Raw genomic sequence first — 19,972 nt, 5'->3', positions numbered from 1 at the left:
TTCAACCATTACTGCAAGGACTGTGAAAGTCTGTTAGTCGGTCTGAATTCTAGGAAGGGCAAACCGCACTTACACTGAAGACCTTGGCAGTCTCATTGTAGGCTTCGAGGGCAGGGCTGGTGCCAGGGTTTGCCAGGCTGATGTTCACACACAGGTCCAAGGCGTTGACAACATCCGAGGGCTTCTAACTCGCACACACATACACACAACACACAGTTTATTAGGGCATGGCAGCTTCAAAACAAGAAAACGACCACAAAGGTGTCCACAGTTAAGAACACAGCCCACTCTCAATTATGTAGAATATCCTTGTTCTGAATTTTTAAGAATCTCGCTTCTTCCCTACTGTCCTAATTTTGCTCTTAGCCTGTCCACTACTAAGAAAGTCAGTGACATGGGTTCAGGAAATATCGGAAGCAGCAAATTCCCAGTGAAGCTCAGCAGTAGTCTCATTATTTATACACCATTATATATAGACGATATACCCAGTTTTAATGCTCCGAAGACCCTTATGTCAGCACCTGGCTCTTGCGTTGCTGGCTATGTCCTTTCAGTTCCTATTGCCAAGACTCCTTAGGGGTCCTGACCAAGTCTCCGGGAGCGAATACTAGGACCTTGAAGGGAAGGTACTTGGGCTGGCTGGCAGGCAATGGACACGAGTCTCCCTTCCTTCGTCAGAACCTAACTTTGCTACAAAACCAGATAAAGGTGATGCCCATATCTGAAACCAGGTCCCCCAACTTCTGGCTCTAGCAGACCGAGAAGCTGCACTGCTCCTGCACAGAGAAGACGAGGCACATATCACTCAGCAGTCACTGAAGCTGACGCCACCCGGCTCTAAGCACCACTCTTCCACTGTGCGTTTAGTATAGAATGGGAGGACGAGCAACGTTCCAGGAGTCATGGGCCACTTTGTTTTTGAGGCTTCCTGGCAAATGAAAAATGTAAAAATGCCAAAACGGGGTTGTACGTGTTATCTAGCAGTCCTCACAAACATCTTCCCAGGTCTTGTCAGGAAAGAACAATGGACAAATGAGGAACACTAAAAATTGAATTTGTCTTTTCCTGAGAAGTGATCTTTCGGTTATCACTTAGTTCATTCACAGGCAGGACTTACTATTGTCCTGAGCCCTTCTGGGGGGCCTGACTACTAGGATGGCTTCCCAACTCCAAGGCAATGCTTCTTCAGTTGGCACATAGGATGGACTTCGGGATTGATATCAAATAGGGCGTGTTAACTGAAACATCTCTTAGCTGACCAAAATAATACACGCCGTCTAAAAACTTCACAAGTGCACACGAGAGTGAATAGGATCTATATACGAACAACAGCCTGGCTGTCTTCAGGCCCCCACAATGGATTACATATTTAATTTGATTTACCACTTAGCTCAAGGATAGGAGAGAATGGAAATCAGCTTTTATTCCTTTAAATAATCTGTATAATTGGCCCTCAACAACAGAAAGAGTCCTGGCCTTCACAAATAAGAAACCTTCAACTTGAACAATAAACAACTCAACTGATTTTAATTCATCTAAGCCTCCACTTAACTCTTATACTTAACATTTCTTGAGATCTGGTCTCTGCACCGTCTATCTACATAAGAAATATCTGGGGGGTGCCCTTTAAACCTTCAAACCCTCAAATTTCTGGTGGTGGGGACCCAGAATATGCATTTTATAAAAGTTTCCTTGGCAATTCTTGCGCATCTTAAACTCTGAGAACCATATTCTAGAAGTTCTTAAACAGCTCTTTTAAAAATGGTTTCCTGAGTAAATTATACTTTAAAATACCATTATATGTTTTCTTGGGGAAATATTCATATAATTTACAAAATGAATTTCCTGTTGGAAGTTTTCTACTGAGAGCAATTTTCCTACTTGGGAGACTTTCAAAATCCATTTGAACTGTAGTAATTATGGTATAAGATTAGAGCAAATAATTTTTATCTCATAATCTAACATCCTTCACTTATATTAATTTAAATCCAGTAGTGGAAAATACAATTGGAATTGTCCTTTTCAGTGGCTTAAAAATGAATAAATTTTTTCGATGATAGGAAAATGGCAAAATAAAATTTACTGTCACCTAAAAGTTCTCTCTGTTAAACACTTAATAAAGCACTGTACCTTTGATTTCTTTAAGAATCTTATATTTAGCCATTTTAGTTGTAATCTCATTTTAGTTGTAATGCTGCTAACTTATAATAAAATATGACCATATATATTAGCATAAAGGAAATATGCTTCCTGTTCATAGAACTAGAAAAGCATTTGATTAGAAGGACAAACATATTCTAACTCCTAAGTTTCCATTTTAGATTTTCATCATTCATTAGACTTTAAGAAGAAATGAGCAGAAAAGGGATGACCCTGAGGCCTCACCTGTATGTGGATGATGAACTCAGAGCAACTCTGTGCTTGATTTACTATCATATTCTTCTGCAGGCACCTTTCATTATTTTCTTTAAATAACCCCCTGGAGGTTACTCTGGATGAATAGAGGTCTGCATCAATTGTGATGTTATATATAATGGCTATGATAAAAATCATAAACAAATGTTATTATAAAAAAAAATTTTAAGGCAAAAGCATCCCTGCTTTACTTTGTCTTATTGGATAAAGTCTCTGACTTCGAGAAAATATAAAATGGTCTTTAAATTGATGGATTGTGAATCATGGATAGCCTACGACACTTGTAATTCTAGCTCTGGTATGATGTATGTGACTGTAGACACAAAAAAATGTAATTTAAAGAAATGTGGCTTGAAGCAGTGGAAAGAGAAGTGAACTTGCCACTGGGAAATCTGCATGATGTTGGTCAAATTACTCCCTCAAACATCGTTTTCCAAACATCATCCATAACATGGTAATACAAAAGGAAAGGAACAGTTATTGAGTACCTACAATTAAACACATTCTTCTATGTTACCTTTTACAAGTTCTACATTAAACCTGGAAAGTAGATATTATTACCCTAGTTTTCAGGTAATAAACAAAATAAAAGAGGTGAAATAATTCCCCTTAGTTCACACAGCTAGGGCATGGTCAGAAATAAAATTTGGATGATTTTGAAATCAGACCCTATGTTTTTGCTGCTTCCATGCAGTTGTGAGGATAACTGTTATTTGAGGATTGGTTGAGATATTCCAAGGAGACATGTGCAGTGCCTGGTATATTCTAGATGCTTACATGGAGAGACATTCCAAGAGGACATGTGCAGTGCCTGGCATATTCTAGATGCTTACATAGAGAAAGGCATGCAACACTGCAGTAATGAGTTCTTAATCAGACACACTTGGTTTGAATCCTAATTCTGTCGTTTATGAGCTGTATGACTTCATGCAATTTGTTAAACCTCTTTGGACCTCCATTTACTCACCTATATAATTGAGGGAAATGGAAATGAAAAGCAAATGTGATCAAAACTGATGTTAGTACTCAATGTCCAAACGATCAGAACCTTCAACTATAGTCTGCTGACTGCATGTCCAAAATCGAGAGAGATCTGATACTATTCATAGCACCAACTGCATTATTTGGGGTTACTCTATCTTATTTTATTACTTTTCAATATTTTAAAGATTGAATAGACTTCGGAAAACATTAATTCTATATGTTACCTTTGAAATATCTGTTACCGGTATTGTATACTTTTTCTTGCTCATAGGAGTTTAACAATGATAGCTAAAATATAACAGAATCAAATAAACTAAAAATAAGTGGTAAAAATAATATGTAGAGGAAACATGATAGGGAGATGATCGTAGCTAGAACAAAGTTAGTACACATGATAATACTATGTCATTTTTTTCAAGCAGCTTGCTAAAAATGATAAATAGTCTCATAGGGAATATACTAATTTTTGTGTTGTTAACTTGAAACTGGAATGAGCACCTGATGAAACAAATAAAAAAGACCATATGCTTTATAATTTCACTTTCCAAAGTTGTGAAGATGGAATTCATATCTTACATACTATGATTGCCAGCCAAGCAGTTAAGTAACAAATGATCATGACTGGCTTGTCTCTATGGACCAAAAGGCATCAAGGAAAAGGATTGAAAGAGAAAGGTACCCAGTAACAGGACCCAGAGACCTTAGACAGTGAGTAGAAGGGGAGGAAATTCTCCGAAAGCAGAAATTCTCTACCAAGTGTGTGGCAACAGAAGGGGTTAAATACAGTCAAAAAGTGAAGGAAGATACATGAGACAAATCCATGCTACAGCATCAGGAGAGGTGACCAGCCAGCCATTTCTGCCAGCTAATGTATTTTCCAAATTAATCTTTTAGGCAGACTAGCCACTTAATATTTTTCCCCCAGCTTTATTGAGGTATCATTGACATACAACATTGTTTATGTTTAAGGTATAAAGTATAATGATTTTATATATATATATACACACACACATATAAAATCTCAAAACGATTACCACAATAAGGTTACGTAACACATCAATCACCTCACAGTTACAACTGTTTTTGTTGTGAGAACTTTTAAATAAATCTACTCTTGCAGCAACTTTCAAAATATAAAATAAATACAGTATTATTCACTATAGTCACCATGCTGTACATTACATCTCACCACTTCATGATTACACAGTTAATGGTTTTCGACTGAACTATCATGGCTCCTCAGATGGATGTGCTATAAGGCAGGTCTGTGAGATGTGCTAATCAGAATTGGGTCAGTGATTGAGCATCTGATGGGAAAAAAGGCCAGATAGAGAAGGAAAGTAGGAAAATATGGAAAGTGTGCCAAGATGTGAATCTAACTTCTGCTGTGTGTTCGTAATCTATTTATTTCTTGGTATGAATTAGCCTACTTCCATATTTCTAGTCTTTAAGTTTGTATACCATTTAATGACATACATGCAGGAACTACATGTTTCTGAAGTTTAGAACCAAAAGCTGATGCAGGGAGATTAGGACCCATGAAACAGCAGCAAATGAAAGAAGGTAGAGTTTAATCACGTACTAAATCAATTGCTACATGTGGAGGGTGCGGACACAACCGGAGCAGGAGAAATGAAGGGGAGATGGAGTGCTTACAAAAGACTTGAGAGAGGACGCAGGACCTCACCCAAGCCCTGAAAGATGACCAAGCCATGGACCAGGAGAGAGACGATGACAATCCTGTGGACATTTGCCCAGTTTTCCTCACTGTCACTTGCTGACACAACATGTCTCAGACTTTTACTCACTTCTCTGGATTATTTAGAAAATTGAAAACAGTGTGCATAAATCATAAATTGTTTTATATTTTCTCATTGTTTCACGCTTATTAATTCCTCAAGAATAGGAACAATATTTGGTACTTGTACTGAACACACTACCTAGATCATGTCAGAGCCAACATGCAGAGTTCTCCTTTAATACAGGCTGTAGTCCAGCGTAATCTATGTGCCCAAGGTTTTCAGTAAGGGACTTGTGGGTAAGCGACACTTGAAAGCTAGCGTTGGGAAAGCCCTCGATTATGCCATAGAGATTACAACTTTCTGCAGAATAGCACCTTCTAGAGATGACAGAGGAAGATCTAAACAAACATTCCATACCTAATTAACCATTCTCAGGCACCTCAAATGTATGAGAATTTAAATGTCTGCCACTTAAGACCCTTGTTTGTTTTGGTCTACAAACTCAACATACAGGTTACATTCAGGACTAAAGCTCTATAAGCAAACCTATCTCCATACAGATTGTCTCAGGGCTACTCACCCACTTGATTGTTTAGCTTAGTAGGTCTAAACTTTGCACTGAAGCACAGTTTGAGGCTTATCTCAGCATTCTTGTTGAACAAAATGATTTTCTCTGGTGTGAATGAAGCGTCTACAGATACATCAGCAATACTCTGTGACCTGAAAGACATAAATGGAAACAGAGTGACATACTGCTGAGCGCGCATACAACCTTTACATAGGGGACCCAGTGCCAGCATTATCCAGTTATTCTCTCTACTCTCTATCTAAGCACTTTAGCACTATTTCATATTTGAAAACTGTAAGATGGCAGGTAGAGGTAATGTTCTTTTTGTGATTGTATTAGCGTAATTCACACTTAATATTTTTTGTTTAATGAAGGCACGCTTGAGCACAGGATGAGAATCAGTAACCTCTTTGCAGGTGAAGTACAAAGTCATGGTCTCCGTTGTGTTGCCATTCGGATGCAGTGATATTCTCTCTTCTCATAAAGGTAGGGGAGAGAGTAGGTGGTGAGGTGGGGGTGGCAGGGCTGAGGCGCGGTTGTGGGTGTTTCCTTGTTGCCTCAGTGGCTGGCAATGAGTCACTGAAGTGTGGCTTAAGACGAGGACAGTGACAATTAGCCTGATGCCAGAATGTGGCTGAGGAATCCATCTCAGGCAGGGCGCTACAGACTTCTGACTCTAGTTTAGCTCTTTAGATATCTGAAGGGCTTTCCCATACACATGACCTCATTTGCTGCTACAATACTCCTGTGAAAGGGGGAGAACAAATATTATCTCCATTTTATTAATGAAACACTCTGAGACACAAAGGCATTTGGTAACTTGCCAGTTCGCTGAGTAATAGTTATTAGCAAGTGAGAGATTTGGAGCCCATGGTCTAATTCCTTGGCCAGTGGAATTTGTACTTCACCATAATGAGCCCTTGTGTACACCCTTAACTTTCTTACAAAAAAATCAAGTAGTAATTATTCATTAATAATTAACCTGTTTTGAAAAGTACCACAAGAAGACAGAAAACATTTTCTTTTAATTTCAGGACTTGAGTCCATCGAAAAATTATTAAGATAGTTAATCATAAATCTATCAGGTCCCCTAACAAAGCAGTCATAAAACATCTCATAACAAATGCAACATGTTCTCAAACTTACGGGATCTATCATGTCTAAGTGAATGTTTTCTTTAAGTCAATCTCTTTGAGAAGCTGAGCACTGATCCCAGTAGAGGTAGAACTGATGTAAATTATTTCGTAAACTTGTTTTTTAAAAATTAGTCTCAGGAAGTCACCAGAAAAACCAGTCTCAGCACCTTATAGGAATGTGACCACAAAATGGTCTTAACCTAGCTTGACGGAACCTTAATAAATTGATTTGATTTCATGGGTCTTAACTTTTTTGAAGAATCAAATCCACCTTTAAAGAAAAAAGTTTGGCTATTATTGACTATATTAAAGAGAGTGTCATAGCATAGTAGGGATATAGCCAACCAAGGAAGAAGGCTACCAAGATGGCTACAGGGTGGTATTCACTGAAATGTGGGATTTCTTATTGTTTAAAAATCAGTCATATAATTAGGTTATCACACCTTGTATTTTTCTAATGGTAAGCTACTCTTAACTGATTTTATTCAATAAATATAGTTTCATATTTTTTAATGTCTTAAATATCATCCTTGAGTTGTATTTTTTTCCACAGAGGATTTCATTAAAATAATGCACTAAAAACAGTGCCTTTCATCCTTTAAAAGCACAAGTGAGATACTGTAAATAGTATCATTAAACTCAAAAAGAACACAGCATCGATATGTAGTGTTTTTCTATTCTTGATGTATTTGACATTTAAAACACATTTTTCAACAGAAACAAATGAATGGCTGACCTATATTTTCTTGGGGACTCTTGATCAAATTCTCTCTTTCTGATCCTATTCCCTCACCCATCCAATGTATTTATTTTTGTCCTTGAATCACATGGTCCTTGAACCCCTTCTTGTTCCCGCCACCTTCACCCCCTTGCTCATCAACTCCTACTGAGGTCAATGAGAGGTCAGCTAAAGCTAAATAATGGCTTCTTGTTTATGACTAATAATTCTAAAAGATGCCTTTTAACCACATGAGAAGTTGCACTTTACTTGTGTGGTCTGAGTGCTCAGTGTTTTTAGTGCATTCTCATGAGGCCTCCTTTCCGTGAGCTGAGGTAAGGCTATTTGAACATAATACTTCAAAACTTCCTGGATCCCATATAAGGACTTTGTCTTTTCAATGCACTTCTGCTCACCACATAGAGATGAGAAACTTAGTTCTAATGTTAGGCAAATATTTTTTTTCTCTCACCAAGGAAAACATATTGCTTCCCTTATGCAAACCATGCCACAGAAGCGTCCCAGAGTCTTATATAATGCATGTGGCATTTCCACAATAACCAGCACAGCAATGTGTTCTACTTAGCAGGTCAGTTTTCAGTTAGCTGATTTGTGTCTGTCTGGCTCTCACTGACTCACCAGAGCTGAATAACTTGTCCAAAGGCACCAATGGACACATCCGTGATGGAATCCCCATTTAAATCTCCAAAGCCATCCAAGGATCTCCCGAAGTACTGGAGATGGCTACTAAAGGCTCCATCGGATCCTAAGATTTTCTGAAAGAGCAAGTTTGACAAGAAATTATAGTGCTCAGCAACCGAAACAGAAAAAAGGCAGCTTCTATATGGCATTGTTAAATTCTCTACATAGCCATTTCCCAGGTTGCTTTGTTCTTCATAAAATTCCACTGATATTTCAATCACATCTTATCTAATCTGGTTATCCTTCTTGCAGCCATATTTTCATCAAAGAAACAGCATTAATCTTAACATAAAATCACAAACCAGCACGAAGCAGTGAAAGATCAGTGAACCGGGAAGGAGTTGATGCAAATTCAGGTCCTGATTCCTCTCCTACCTCACTGGTCTTTACTCAAAAGTTGCCTTCTCAGTGAGGCCTTCTTGGTCACCTTTTCAAATACCTGACACCTCCCATCCCTGAAAATGACTCCCTATTTCAGTTTTTAAAAATTTCTTATCATGATTACTATCTGGAACACTTTATTTTATTTATCATACTTTTCCTCTGTCTCTTACACAAGAATGTAAGATCCACGAAGAGCAGTTTTGTCTGTCCTGTTCTTTACAGCATCCCCAATGAATATAACAGTCCTTGACACACAGTAGTAGCTCACTGAATATTTACTGAATGAGTGAACAAAGTTATAAAAGAAGAAGGAAGGACTGGATGGTCCACGTGATAGTCTCTAGCTCCAACACGATGACACTCACATGTAAATACATCACCATGAAACTCAGGGATTACCTGGGAATACTTTGTACGAATGGTGCCCTCCTGGCCATTGTAGATGTACACAGCTCCAGAGTTCTGATTTTCCAAAGGTGAACCAACTATCACATCATTAAAGCCATCCATGTTGATGTCTGAGAGAACTGCAATTGCTGAACCAAACCGAGCATTTTCAACACCCTTGGGGCCTTCAAGAAATTTGTGCCAATTCAAAATGCCCTTGCAAAAGGGATAAAAAAATGGAGGATGATTAAAGCAAACTTTACAACTTTCATAATTAAAATTCAGAGCAAATGATGCCCAAACCAATTTGCAAATTGTTAAATATGGATAGGGTTGTAAACCTAGAATTCGAAATTTTCTAATTATGATGAGAATTATAAATAAAAATTTTAGTAAGGCCATAGAGTGTCTGCTCATACACCAAGGTCAAAGGAGGCAATTCTGTTTACTGTAGCTACACAACCTGTATAAAAGTATCCATTCCTTTGTCTCTATTTTTCCTCAATATTTAGTATTTTCACCTGTTTCTAAACCTTTTGATTTAAACATTTTTTGGTGAAAAACTACTAATATCTTGAATAAAATTAAGGTAGAGACAAAATAAAATACAAAATCTTAATTTAGGCTTTTACTTAAAAATTACTGAACTGTGGTATAATTATAATGGTATAGGGAGTGAAAAATGAGACTGTTAATATCCCATTATAAGAAACACTAAATAGTTCTACCCAAAGAAATTTCCTTGAAAAGACACAATTGTTTTAGATTTTGAAGTTAAGAATGGAAATATTTCATGACTTCACAAGAAAGCAATGTTCCTCAACCATGAAACTGGGTGAGGTGTTGATTCTTTTTCCTCTATATAATCTTCTAGAAATCAATTTGTTACTAAGTTTGATAAAGTATTAGGAGATCTTCTTACTTTCAGCAATTAATGATAATTCAGAATAGTTGATAAGCAAGAAACATTTAAGAAACTGGGATTTGTTAAATTTTCAGACAAGTAGATATGCCCTTCCCTTATTGCATACTCAATTATACATTCTTTAAATGCTTTAGACTTGTTTTAATTGCTTCTGTTCAAGAACTCATTTTTACATTAATTTAAATAAATAAGGTAGGACAAAAATATCACAATAGTTAAACATAATATTTACTATATTAATATCAGCTTGTCATTTTCCATCCTCTCCCTTCTATAGTCATCTAATTTTCTATGTCACTATATTTATGTGCATGGATTTAGAGAGTTCAGTTTACAAGTTGGAAAAACTGTGTTTTCCATGTTAGAGTATGCTAAGTTTTATGTGCAAAGACTAGAAATTCCAAGAGTTGGGTATATACCTAAATGTTACACTAAGCAATGGAATTTCCTGACAAACTAATGTAGAAAGCATCCAGGATTATATGGAGGTTTCCAAAGTGCCTGGTACAATTTGTCCTTTTCACTGTAAAATGTTAACAAGATAGTTTTGACCTGTTATTGTTATCCCTTGACAGCAAAGAATAATTGGATAAGAGACTTGGGAAATACACAAATGTGTGTATGTGTGTGTGTGTGTGTGTGTGTGTGTGTGTGTGTGTTTACAAAATGATACGAATTTATAACAACTTTATTTGAATAAGAAAACACATATTCAAAGACCTCTCATGGAAAATGGCACTATATATTAAGCTCTAGGTTATGCTTTTTAATGTGATTTTTAAAATTATAACTTAATGGTGAAATCCTCAAATTGATGAAATATAAACCATACTATATATGAAAATTAGCATTATTATGATATTAGTACATTTTCTTTAATCTGCAAAAATGCAGGTTAGCTTTTCATTTGCCAATACTAAAGCAAATTAAACTAAGTCAGTGTAATAATGTTTTTTACCTTTGTGATAGTAAACAGGTAGACTCTTCCTTCCTCTTTCTTTAGGTCATTCATGTACATTGGGGCACCTACCAACAGCACATCTGTAATGGTGTCTTTATTCACATCAACTGAACACAGCACACTACCAAAATAGGAGCCAATCTGGAGTAATAAAGCATATTAACTTTAGGATCCAGAGGATTGATATCCTCCTCCCATTACACTGAACTTTTATTTATGCATCCAACAAACAAAAAGTGAGTGTTTACTACATACTTATACAGTGCTAGGAACATAAAGATGGATAACATTGTCCCTTCTCTCAGGTTGTATCACATCGAAGGCTCTTAAACCTTAGTGTGCATGAAAATCACCAAGAAAGTATCTTTAAAATATAGATTCCTAAGACCCATTTCCAAAGAGTCTGATGCAATGCCTCGGATGTTATCCAGAAAACAGTATTTTAGACAAACACTCCAGGTGTCTCTGATGCTGATGGGTTGAAGACCACACTTAAAAGTGAAACACTTGAAAGTTATATGGGGTGTATTATAGAGAAGGGGAAGGGGAAGAGGGAAGTGGAACAAATAATTGTGGGTCCATGGTAAAATATATTATTATAGACGCAAGTACCAAATGCTGTGTAATCAGAGTGCAAGGGAGTCGGGAAGGGTTAGAAAGAGTAAGTATTATTTGAATTGCATCTTAAAAGATGACAGGGAGCTTTCTAGGAGAAGAGGAGTGGGAAAACATGAGTGATATATGTGTCCACGGCATGATCTGGGTCAGGACAGTAATTGCCGGATAGATTGGGACGCAAGGACTAGGTGAGATAAAACGAAATGAAGGAGGCTGGGAATCTGGGAATTCGAATGTTCGTCCCATTCAACTGATGTTCAACGTATGCCTCTGTGAATACCTCTTAAGGATTTGAAAACGAATAAGAAATGATTCCTTCTCGAAATAAAAGCACCCTTCTTTAACATATTAGAAGAAGGAAAAGTATGTGACCATAGCTGGTTTTTGGTCATGAAAGTCAAAGACTCAGGTCTTCTTACTCCTGGTAAATCCATAGAGACTATGGACTCAGACTTAATCCCAGAGAAGAGAAACCTGTGGATACTCAAGGAAGAAAAATTCCTCCTGGTTGTTGGAGATCCATGATGCTCTTTTCAAATATGTGCCAAGCCCATGTGTCAGAACTGCTTAGTAAGGAAATAGGAATCTATCAGCTGGCCTTAGCTCTAGTGGACCATGACTAAGAGTCATGATACCTTCTGACTACGAAACTGTCATACGTGAGAAAAAAATGGCAAAGAAGAGGGTTGCTTTACTTTCAGAGAGGTCAAAGCAATAGGACAGACTGACAGGCCCAGATGCAGTAGCTCAGCTATCCTGCTCCCTTCTTCTCATTATGTCGCCTCCAAATCCTTGGCTCCTAGTAGGCGCTTGCCTACAAAGCAATGGTTAGGTGTCTGTCATCATGACTAAATAATGCCCATGCATCATTAATCTGGGGAATCAAAAATATGGAGTGGGAAGTAGCCAAACAATACAGGCTTTGAGGCCACCAGGGAATGGGTTTTAATGACAGTTCAACCCCATGAAAACCAAGTGACCTTAGAAAGGTAGTTACTCTGTCAGTAACCTCTCAAAAGGAGATGGTAGTTCTCAGTACTTTTGTAAAGATTTAAGGAATATTAAAGTAAAGGCAAATTACAGAGCCAACCACAGTTAGGCACTCAATAAATAGTAATTTTCTACCAGTTTCCCACTCCCCACCTTCCCTGGTTGTCCCTAAAATTAATTTTATCTACTAAACAATGGACTTTACCTGGTCACCTCTGTGAGCCTGAATAACTGTGACATTGCCGTTCTCGTTGACACTATACAGCACTATCTGGCCAGTATAATTTGCCCTAGGAGCGCCAGCAACAAAGTGGATGCTTTTTCCAGTAGAAATTGCAGCCACAGAATAACCTAGAAAGAAGGAATTACAGAGTAGGTACCATTGAATACCTCAGCCAGATAGGCCTGCAGAGTTAGTAGAGATGACCGAGGGCCTTTCTCGTTAGGTGTGACGCACAGTTCCTGGTGTCCTGAGCATATCATCACGGGCACGTCTTCCTTTTCTAAGGTGAACTGCTTCTGCCCTTTGATTGTCCTGCATAGGTGGACATCTACCTATAAAGGTAGACCCTAGAGCCCTAGATTCTGGGTTGTTCCCATCAGCCACTCATGAACCCGGCATTCAACAAATATTTCTTTAATGAATAGCTAAATGAATTCAAAAGGCAATATTGCACGGTGGAAAGAACATAGGCGTTAGAGTCAGACAGTTCCAGGTTCAAATTGTGGATTTACCACTTACTAAGTTATTCACATTTTTAGGCAAGTCATTAACCTCATTGGCTCTCAAAGGTACAATGGGGATAATAAAACTTCACTCAAAGAGTTGTTGGGAGGGTTTAAATGTTTACATCGATAGAACAGCCCATCCTGTAGTAGTACTCAAAATCGGTAACTGCTTTTTGTAGGAACAAAAATACAAAGAACTCTAAATTAATATAAGACTACTACTAACTGTACTGGCTCTTAGGAACTATTTCCACTTTGGAGAAACACAATTATGTCCCAGGAATAACAACTGCTTGAACAGCCAGAAGAGATTAGTGAGTATAATATAGCATTTCATTAACTGGTTATGGGTGAAGGCCTGATTGGCAAAGAAGCAACACAAATATGTGTCACAAATATAATAAATAGATGACAGTTTAAGGGCTGTTTTGATCTGGTTCTGAGGTTCAACCAGGAGCTGGTTTAAAGGAAGGGAACTTAAATGTGCTGAGCCAAAGGCTGCCATGCCTTACCTAAATATGAACTGTGATTTCTGTCTTGCAGAGTTTGGTCAAAGGCTTGTTTAGGAAAGATCAAATGTCCATGAGATGTCTGCTGAACAACAGTTCCACTCCAGTCGTAAGCTCCTACTGCACCCAGCATCAGAATATCCTAAGATAATTAAAAATTGAAGATCATTAAAAACAAACCACCTTTAAATCATAAGAATGCAGGGTAAGCAAACCATTGAAATAAATCATCTTGATTTAAGGAAAACAAAACTGAGCATGATGAAGTAAAATGATACAAATGTATGTTGATATATCTCAGAACTGTTTTAATCTATTTGTGCCGGACAAGGCTTCCTGAGGGCTGTGCTACCTCAAGCTTTATTTAGTACCACACGTTGTATAGATAAATCTTTGTAATAAGCTGTAGTCACGAGGAGCACATAGCCATCTTCAAATTTTCATTCAAAGGCACATATTTGCAAATGCTGAAGAGCTGTGAGCCTTTAGAAAGGAGTCAGAAAGGAGCCTCCAGTCACAGATTCCTAAGAAAAGTCTGGTATGAGGCAGGCTGGAGAAATCGGAAGTGCCGCTGACAGAGGAAGGAAGAGGTCGGGTGGCGCTGCTATCCCACCCCTGTCAGACCCATTCTATTTTCAACTTTCTTCTTCATTCTTCTTGACTCCTCTTCAAATGTTCCTCTATCAACTCTATCCTATCCCACTTATTTCAAAACAGCACAGCTACCAAAGGCACTTGCTGCTGTGACATTCCATCTAATGTAAAGAAAACAGCCATAGGTCAGCACTGGTTAGGGGGGCGGGCCGAGGAGATGACTTACTGGGGACTGACTCAGAGCCCAATCTGAATATTCAAAGCTATCAACCCTCGCAAAAGGCCGGGTTGGTCAGGATGGGATTTATTATTTTAAAATTGTTGGTCTTAGATATTGGGAAACATGAATGATACGATTTTGGATTGAAATGTAATAAGCCATTAAAAATAGCACATAGGGAAATGGTATGTTTCATTTTGAGAATAAGAGACCATGAAACTATGTGAATAATTGTCATAAATCTAGGACTCGGAATCTGGGGGAGCAGCAAGGGGCTCAGGAAGTGTACCAAAACCTCAGGAAATTGTGTGCAAAATTCTGTGTGTGTGGATTCATTTATTTTTTTTATTTTGTTTTATTTTATTTTGAGGGAAAGACCTGTAACTTTTATGAACATCTCTAACAATTGGTGATCCAGAAAAAGGCAGCACCTTTAATTCCAGAGAGAAAATAAGCTGTGTCTGGTCCTTTGTTATGCTGCTCAAATCCTCTGAGTTCATATTTGTCCCTGAATATTTCTTAATGTCACCTAGCTCTTTGCCTTTTTACTACTCTGCTCGTATCTTGAGCAGAGTTAGAATCAGAGGCCAGGGAGATGGATGCTTCTGAGAAAGAAGAGTGGACTTTGGCTGAGCTAAGAAAACTTCCCATCTCACATCTTTCCTCATTCCTTCCTTTTTCAACTATTGTGTATCTCTGCTCTTAGCAAGGAGATATTATGGCAACTCAGAATTCAACAATGACAGTGATGACAAGAGTCTGCGTTTTTACAAACTTTTCCAGTAATTCATTGATTCAAGGGAAATTCCTACAACAATACCTTGAATTAACACAGTGCCTGTTCCCTGGAGCGCTCAAAGGCTTTCTCGTATATTATCTTTTTTCCCCCCCCATACAAAATCCCTGTGAAATGGGGAAGGGAAGGCATTATTAACTTTTGTTTTTTGGATTGCAAATCAGCAGCACAAAGAAACTAAGTGATTATGACTAGGAATCAGAACTGTTGATCACTAGATGGCTGTTTTTCCCATTTTATGTATAAGGCCACCGTGCCCAGAATCATTAGGTCATGGCGGGAAGTTATGTGATATACACACATTTTGAGGAGTGTAATCTGCGCTGAATCCCACTTGTGACATTTCCATCTGGAACTTATCTCCTCCTTGAACAGTACCTGGAAATAGCAGTTTCAAAAATTATATCATTGTCATCAATTTTAAATCAAATTTTCAACACACGCACACACGTGCATACACACACAAACACACACTGTTCTAGTGTTTACTCAAAAATACAGAGCTGGTAGATTCTGAGAGTAAGAAATCACTAACAAAGTACTCTGCAGATATGGAAACACACAATATTTCCAAGGTATTGTTTGAAGTTGGAACTGTGGATGAAAAAGGAGCCACACACTAAACCTGACACGCTCAGGGGAGGCCTGCATGGCAGGCCCTACAAACTGAGACACCACAAGTAACCACAGGATGATCTGAACATAAAAATTCCTAACTAAAACCAGATCATGGGGGTAGTCACATCCCAGGCCGGCAGCTTCCTTGACAAAGGTCAAGCTTTACCTTAAATGAGCCTGTCTATTGTCTTTTGGCATCTAAGATAACATACCTTTGAAATGTTAGAGTCATCTCTTTTTCCAGACCACTGAGGGCACACCCACTGAACCAGAGCAGGAGACCACAGTCCCCTTATGGTTATCTGTTCCCTAATACCATCTCTTTGTGCTATAAATGTTAATTATTAATGATACTGTACCCACCAATGTAAAACAGGTATGTGTCTCTCTGTTTCACTTTTTATCCAATCCCAGAGATTTCCCGGCTTTGCTTTCTCCCACCCCCTTATTCTATCACCAATGGATTTCACGTAACCCTTCTTACGTCTCCTCCTTTGATTCTAATGGAAAAAATAACCTGCAAAACTACCATTCTCTGGAGAATTTTCTCAATCCATTGAGATTTTTGCTTCCTAGCAATTGTCAGTTTGGCTCAAAAAAAACAAATCTCTATAGGTTTGGATGTTTTTTTACATCAACAGCATTTATCTTGATTATGTATTAATATATTCATTGATATATTTATGCAGTTCCTGATATCAAAGAACACTCAATATATGGGATGAGGTAAGATGAAAACTGAGGTGACGGACTTTAAAAAACAAATTATCATTACTAGCTAAGAAACTACGTGAATTTTTAGCTTTAGCCTTTAAATATTGGTACTAATAAATACACATGTGTCTCAGATGCTTTGGGAACAGTTCAGCAATTGATCTGTAGTGAAGGCTGTGCTAAACATATTTGGGTTAGGCTTCAGGAACCAGGATTCAAGATTGAGTAGGAATTTTACTGGGAATTTTGTCCTCTCTCAACATATATGCTTGCCTCTGACACTAGAACCATAAGACGCAATTAGTGCTCATTTTCCATACAGTGTGGTCAAAATAGAAAAGTCTCACTAATCTTTGCAAAAACAAAGCTAAATTCCTGGACTGCCACTCTAATATAGAGAAGACAAACTGTATCACACAACATGGTTAACTTATTTCAGAAGTGTTGTAATAACTTATGCAAGATGAGTTGAGATGATTTTTAATAAAGTAGAGCAGTGTTCCCCCAAAATCCATACTAGCAGATAACACATGAAATCATTACTAGTTAGCTTTTAGACTGCATTACAATTGTTCATATTCATGCCACCACAAACAACCAACATTATTACAATAGGTAGCCAAATAATTTTTTATTTTCTCAGGGCACATTAGATTTTGAGGATGATTTAAAGAACTTAGAAGCACCACAGGATGTTTAAGAACTAACATCACTTTTGGGATAGAAATTTCCCGTGGATAATCAGGAGATGAAGATATGACTGAGCAATGAATACTTAATTTATGCAATCCCCTTGGACCCAATTTCAGAAGCAGTTCATGATGCATATAGTAGGTGCTCAATAAAATGTGCTCTTTATTGCTGAAAGTTATTTAGGTTGACCAGCAGGATCCAGGATTTGGGTCATGTGGGATTTTTCACTCAGTATGTTCCAGTCCTCCACATAATGAGTTCTTGAACATGAGATATTTCTCCAAGGCCATATAAGTAAATTACTGTAGAACTGGTAAATATAATGTTTCCTCAAAATCTGAACTACTAAAAATCTTCACTATATTTTTCTAATTTTAAAGTATACATGTTTTTGTAAACAAATTCAAGAATTTCAGAAATTATATAACACAGTGTAAAAAAAGGAAAGCTTTTTATGATTATAGAACTACTAGTGCAAAAAGGTAAAGCTATTTACAATTATAATAGATATTACTAAATTGCCCCTCAAAATGTTATACAATTTATAATCTTACCAACAGTGTATGAGCTTCTTTGCTTCTCCATAATCTCTCCAAGATTAGACATTATTTGCTATCTTTTAGGTACAAAGTAAAGTTGATTTATTTTTTAAAATAATTACTGAAATTGAGGATATTTTCTTATGTTTATTGGTCATTGGTATTTTATCTTTTATAAAATACTTATCCATGTTTTTTGCCTATTTTTCTAACTGATTTATAAGAATTCTTTTCATACAAGGCATACAAGTTAACATTAATAGAGAAAATAGGTGGTAATAAAATCAAGAATTCTTGAAAAAAGTTTTGGAAAGAAGAAATTCTTTTACCTTCAATGCTGAAAATTTGTTCTCCTATTGTCCCAGCCTTTTCTAGCAGAGCTGCTTCATCAGACACATTGAAAAAGTATCTTTCTGTTGGAATACTGGCAATTGCTTTAATTTCTTTGATTAAATTTTTAGTATCAAGGGCGTTTCTGTTCAAGTACCCAAGAACCTTGAAAAGAGAGGAAAAAAAGGTCATTACTGCTATACTCCAATTATCTAATTAGCACTTTCTGGGCTATTTCTGAACACAGTAGGTCCTCTGGAGGATTAAATCCACATTTCCTTACTTGATGGTACTGAAAACCAGCAAGAACACGGATAGAGTAAAAAATTTTTTTAATATAAAGTTTTGAGAGCCAACGAGAAAGGTAGTCTTAGGAAGTGATGTTATAAAGAAACATTTACCCATCAACTGAGAGACAGTTAAAAAGAAAATCCACTTACTGCTATGCCAAACCTCAGTATATTGTCATTGTTACATTGATCGATCACCGTTTTCAACATTGAACCATCATGTGATTCACCATCAGTTACAACCACCATTACTTTGGTAGCACCTGGTCGTCCACCAACAGATGCTGCATAAGCGAAATCTCTGTGGTAGATAAAATTAAAGATTCACTATCAAAAGATGAAGTTAATATGTGGACCTCTGATGAGAAATATAAATATGAAACTGACTTCTTTAAGCATAACCTATAGTGACTTAGACATTCTCTCCACGTCAGTTCTGTAGACATATTTAAGTACATTCTACTTATAGTTTGTAGAGAAACATAAAAATATGTCTTGCTTGGCATTAAAAATAATTTCCATGGGTTACATGGTGTGTGTATGTATTACTTGCATGTACATATTTATATCAGGAATCCTTAGACTTAATTACCTTTGGATAAGAAAATTAAATTCACTAATACTATTTTTTTAGTTGTTTTTTTTTAAATTATTAGCTTCAGGTGTACAAAACAACATAATGATTAGACATCTATTCTCCTCACAAAGTGATAACTCCCCTCCCAGTCTACTATCCTTCTAACATTATATACAACTGTTACTATACCATTTACTATATTCCCTGTGCTGTACTTTACATCCTGTGATGTAAAAAAAATATATATATATATATGTATATATGTAAAAAATATATATATATATGTATATATATATTTAATATTATATATATTTAAAACTATAGTTGTAAACTATATATAGTAAAACATATAGTAAAACATATATATATATTTAAAACTATAGTTGACATTCAGTATTATTCTATATCAGCTTCAGGTATACAGTGCAGTGGTCAGACATCTACACAATCTATGAAGTGATCCTCCCATAAGTCCAGTATCCACCTGGCACCCTACATAATCTATGCAACATTATTGATTATATTCCCTATCCTATAAGTAAATTATAAATAAATAAATTCACTAATACTAATCAATAGCGCAATGATATTCATTCCTGTCATAAATTTTACTCATTGAATTTGCATCATTTACTTTTCCAACACAAATTTTTTTTAAAGTAATACACATGTTAAAAAAAAGTCAAAGCATTTGTAAACATATAAAACAAAAATTTGATACTGAGCCCCTATTCCAAATGTACTCATTATTATCATTTTATGTTTCCTTCTAGAAAATGTTTTATGTAGGTGTATATCAGAGTCTACCCCTTGAATCTTTACAAGAATGGAAT

At 36.8% G+C, this 19,972-nt stretch overlaps 1 protein-coding gene across 1 annotated transcript in view; it reads right to left on the bottom strand.

Annotated features, from left to right (window-relative positions):
* Window positions 1–19,972, bottom strand: part of ITGA2 (integrin subunit alpha 2) — an 88,202-nt gene that overhangs the window by 18,708 nt on the left and 49,522 nt on the right. The window contains exons 8-18 of the mRNA XM_033111129.1: window positions 18,713–18,863; window positions 18,272–18,437; window positions 15,680–15,756; window positions 13,772–13,910; window positions 12,736–12,881; window positions 10,920–11,063; window positions 9,049–9,252; window positions 8,203–8,339; window positions 5,722–5,861; window positions 2,386–2,537; window positions 74–184 (exon numbers count right to left, since the gene is read on the bottom strand). Of these exons, the coding sequence (XP_032967020.1) occupies window positions 74–184; window positions 2,386–2,537; window positions 5,722–5,861; window positions 8,203–8,339; window positions 9,049–9,252; window positions 10,920–11,063; window positions 12,736–12,881; window positions 13,772–13,910; window positions 15,680–15,756; window positions 18,272–18,437; window positions 18,713–18,863 (1,567 nt within the window). The remainder of the gene's footprint in view (window positions 1–73; window positions 185–2,385; window positions 2,538–5,721; window positions 5,862–8,202; window positions 8,340–9,048; window positions 9,253–10,919; window positions 11,064–12,735; window positions 12,882–13,771; window positions 13,911–15,679; window positions 15,757–18,271; window positions 18,438–18,712; window positions 18,864–19,972) is intronic.

Source organism: Rhinolophus ferrumequinum, chromosome 7 (genome assembly GCF_004115265.2).
Source record: "Rhinolophus ferrumequinum isolate MPI-CBG mRhiFer1 chromosome 7, mRhiFer1_v1.p, whole genome shotgun sequence".
NCBI lineage: Eukaryota > Metazoa > Chordata > Mammalia > Chiroptera > Rhinolophidae > Rhinolophus > Rhinolophus ferrumequinum.
This window is presented reverse-complemented; position numbering and strand designations above follow the sequence as displayed.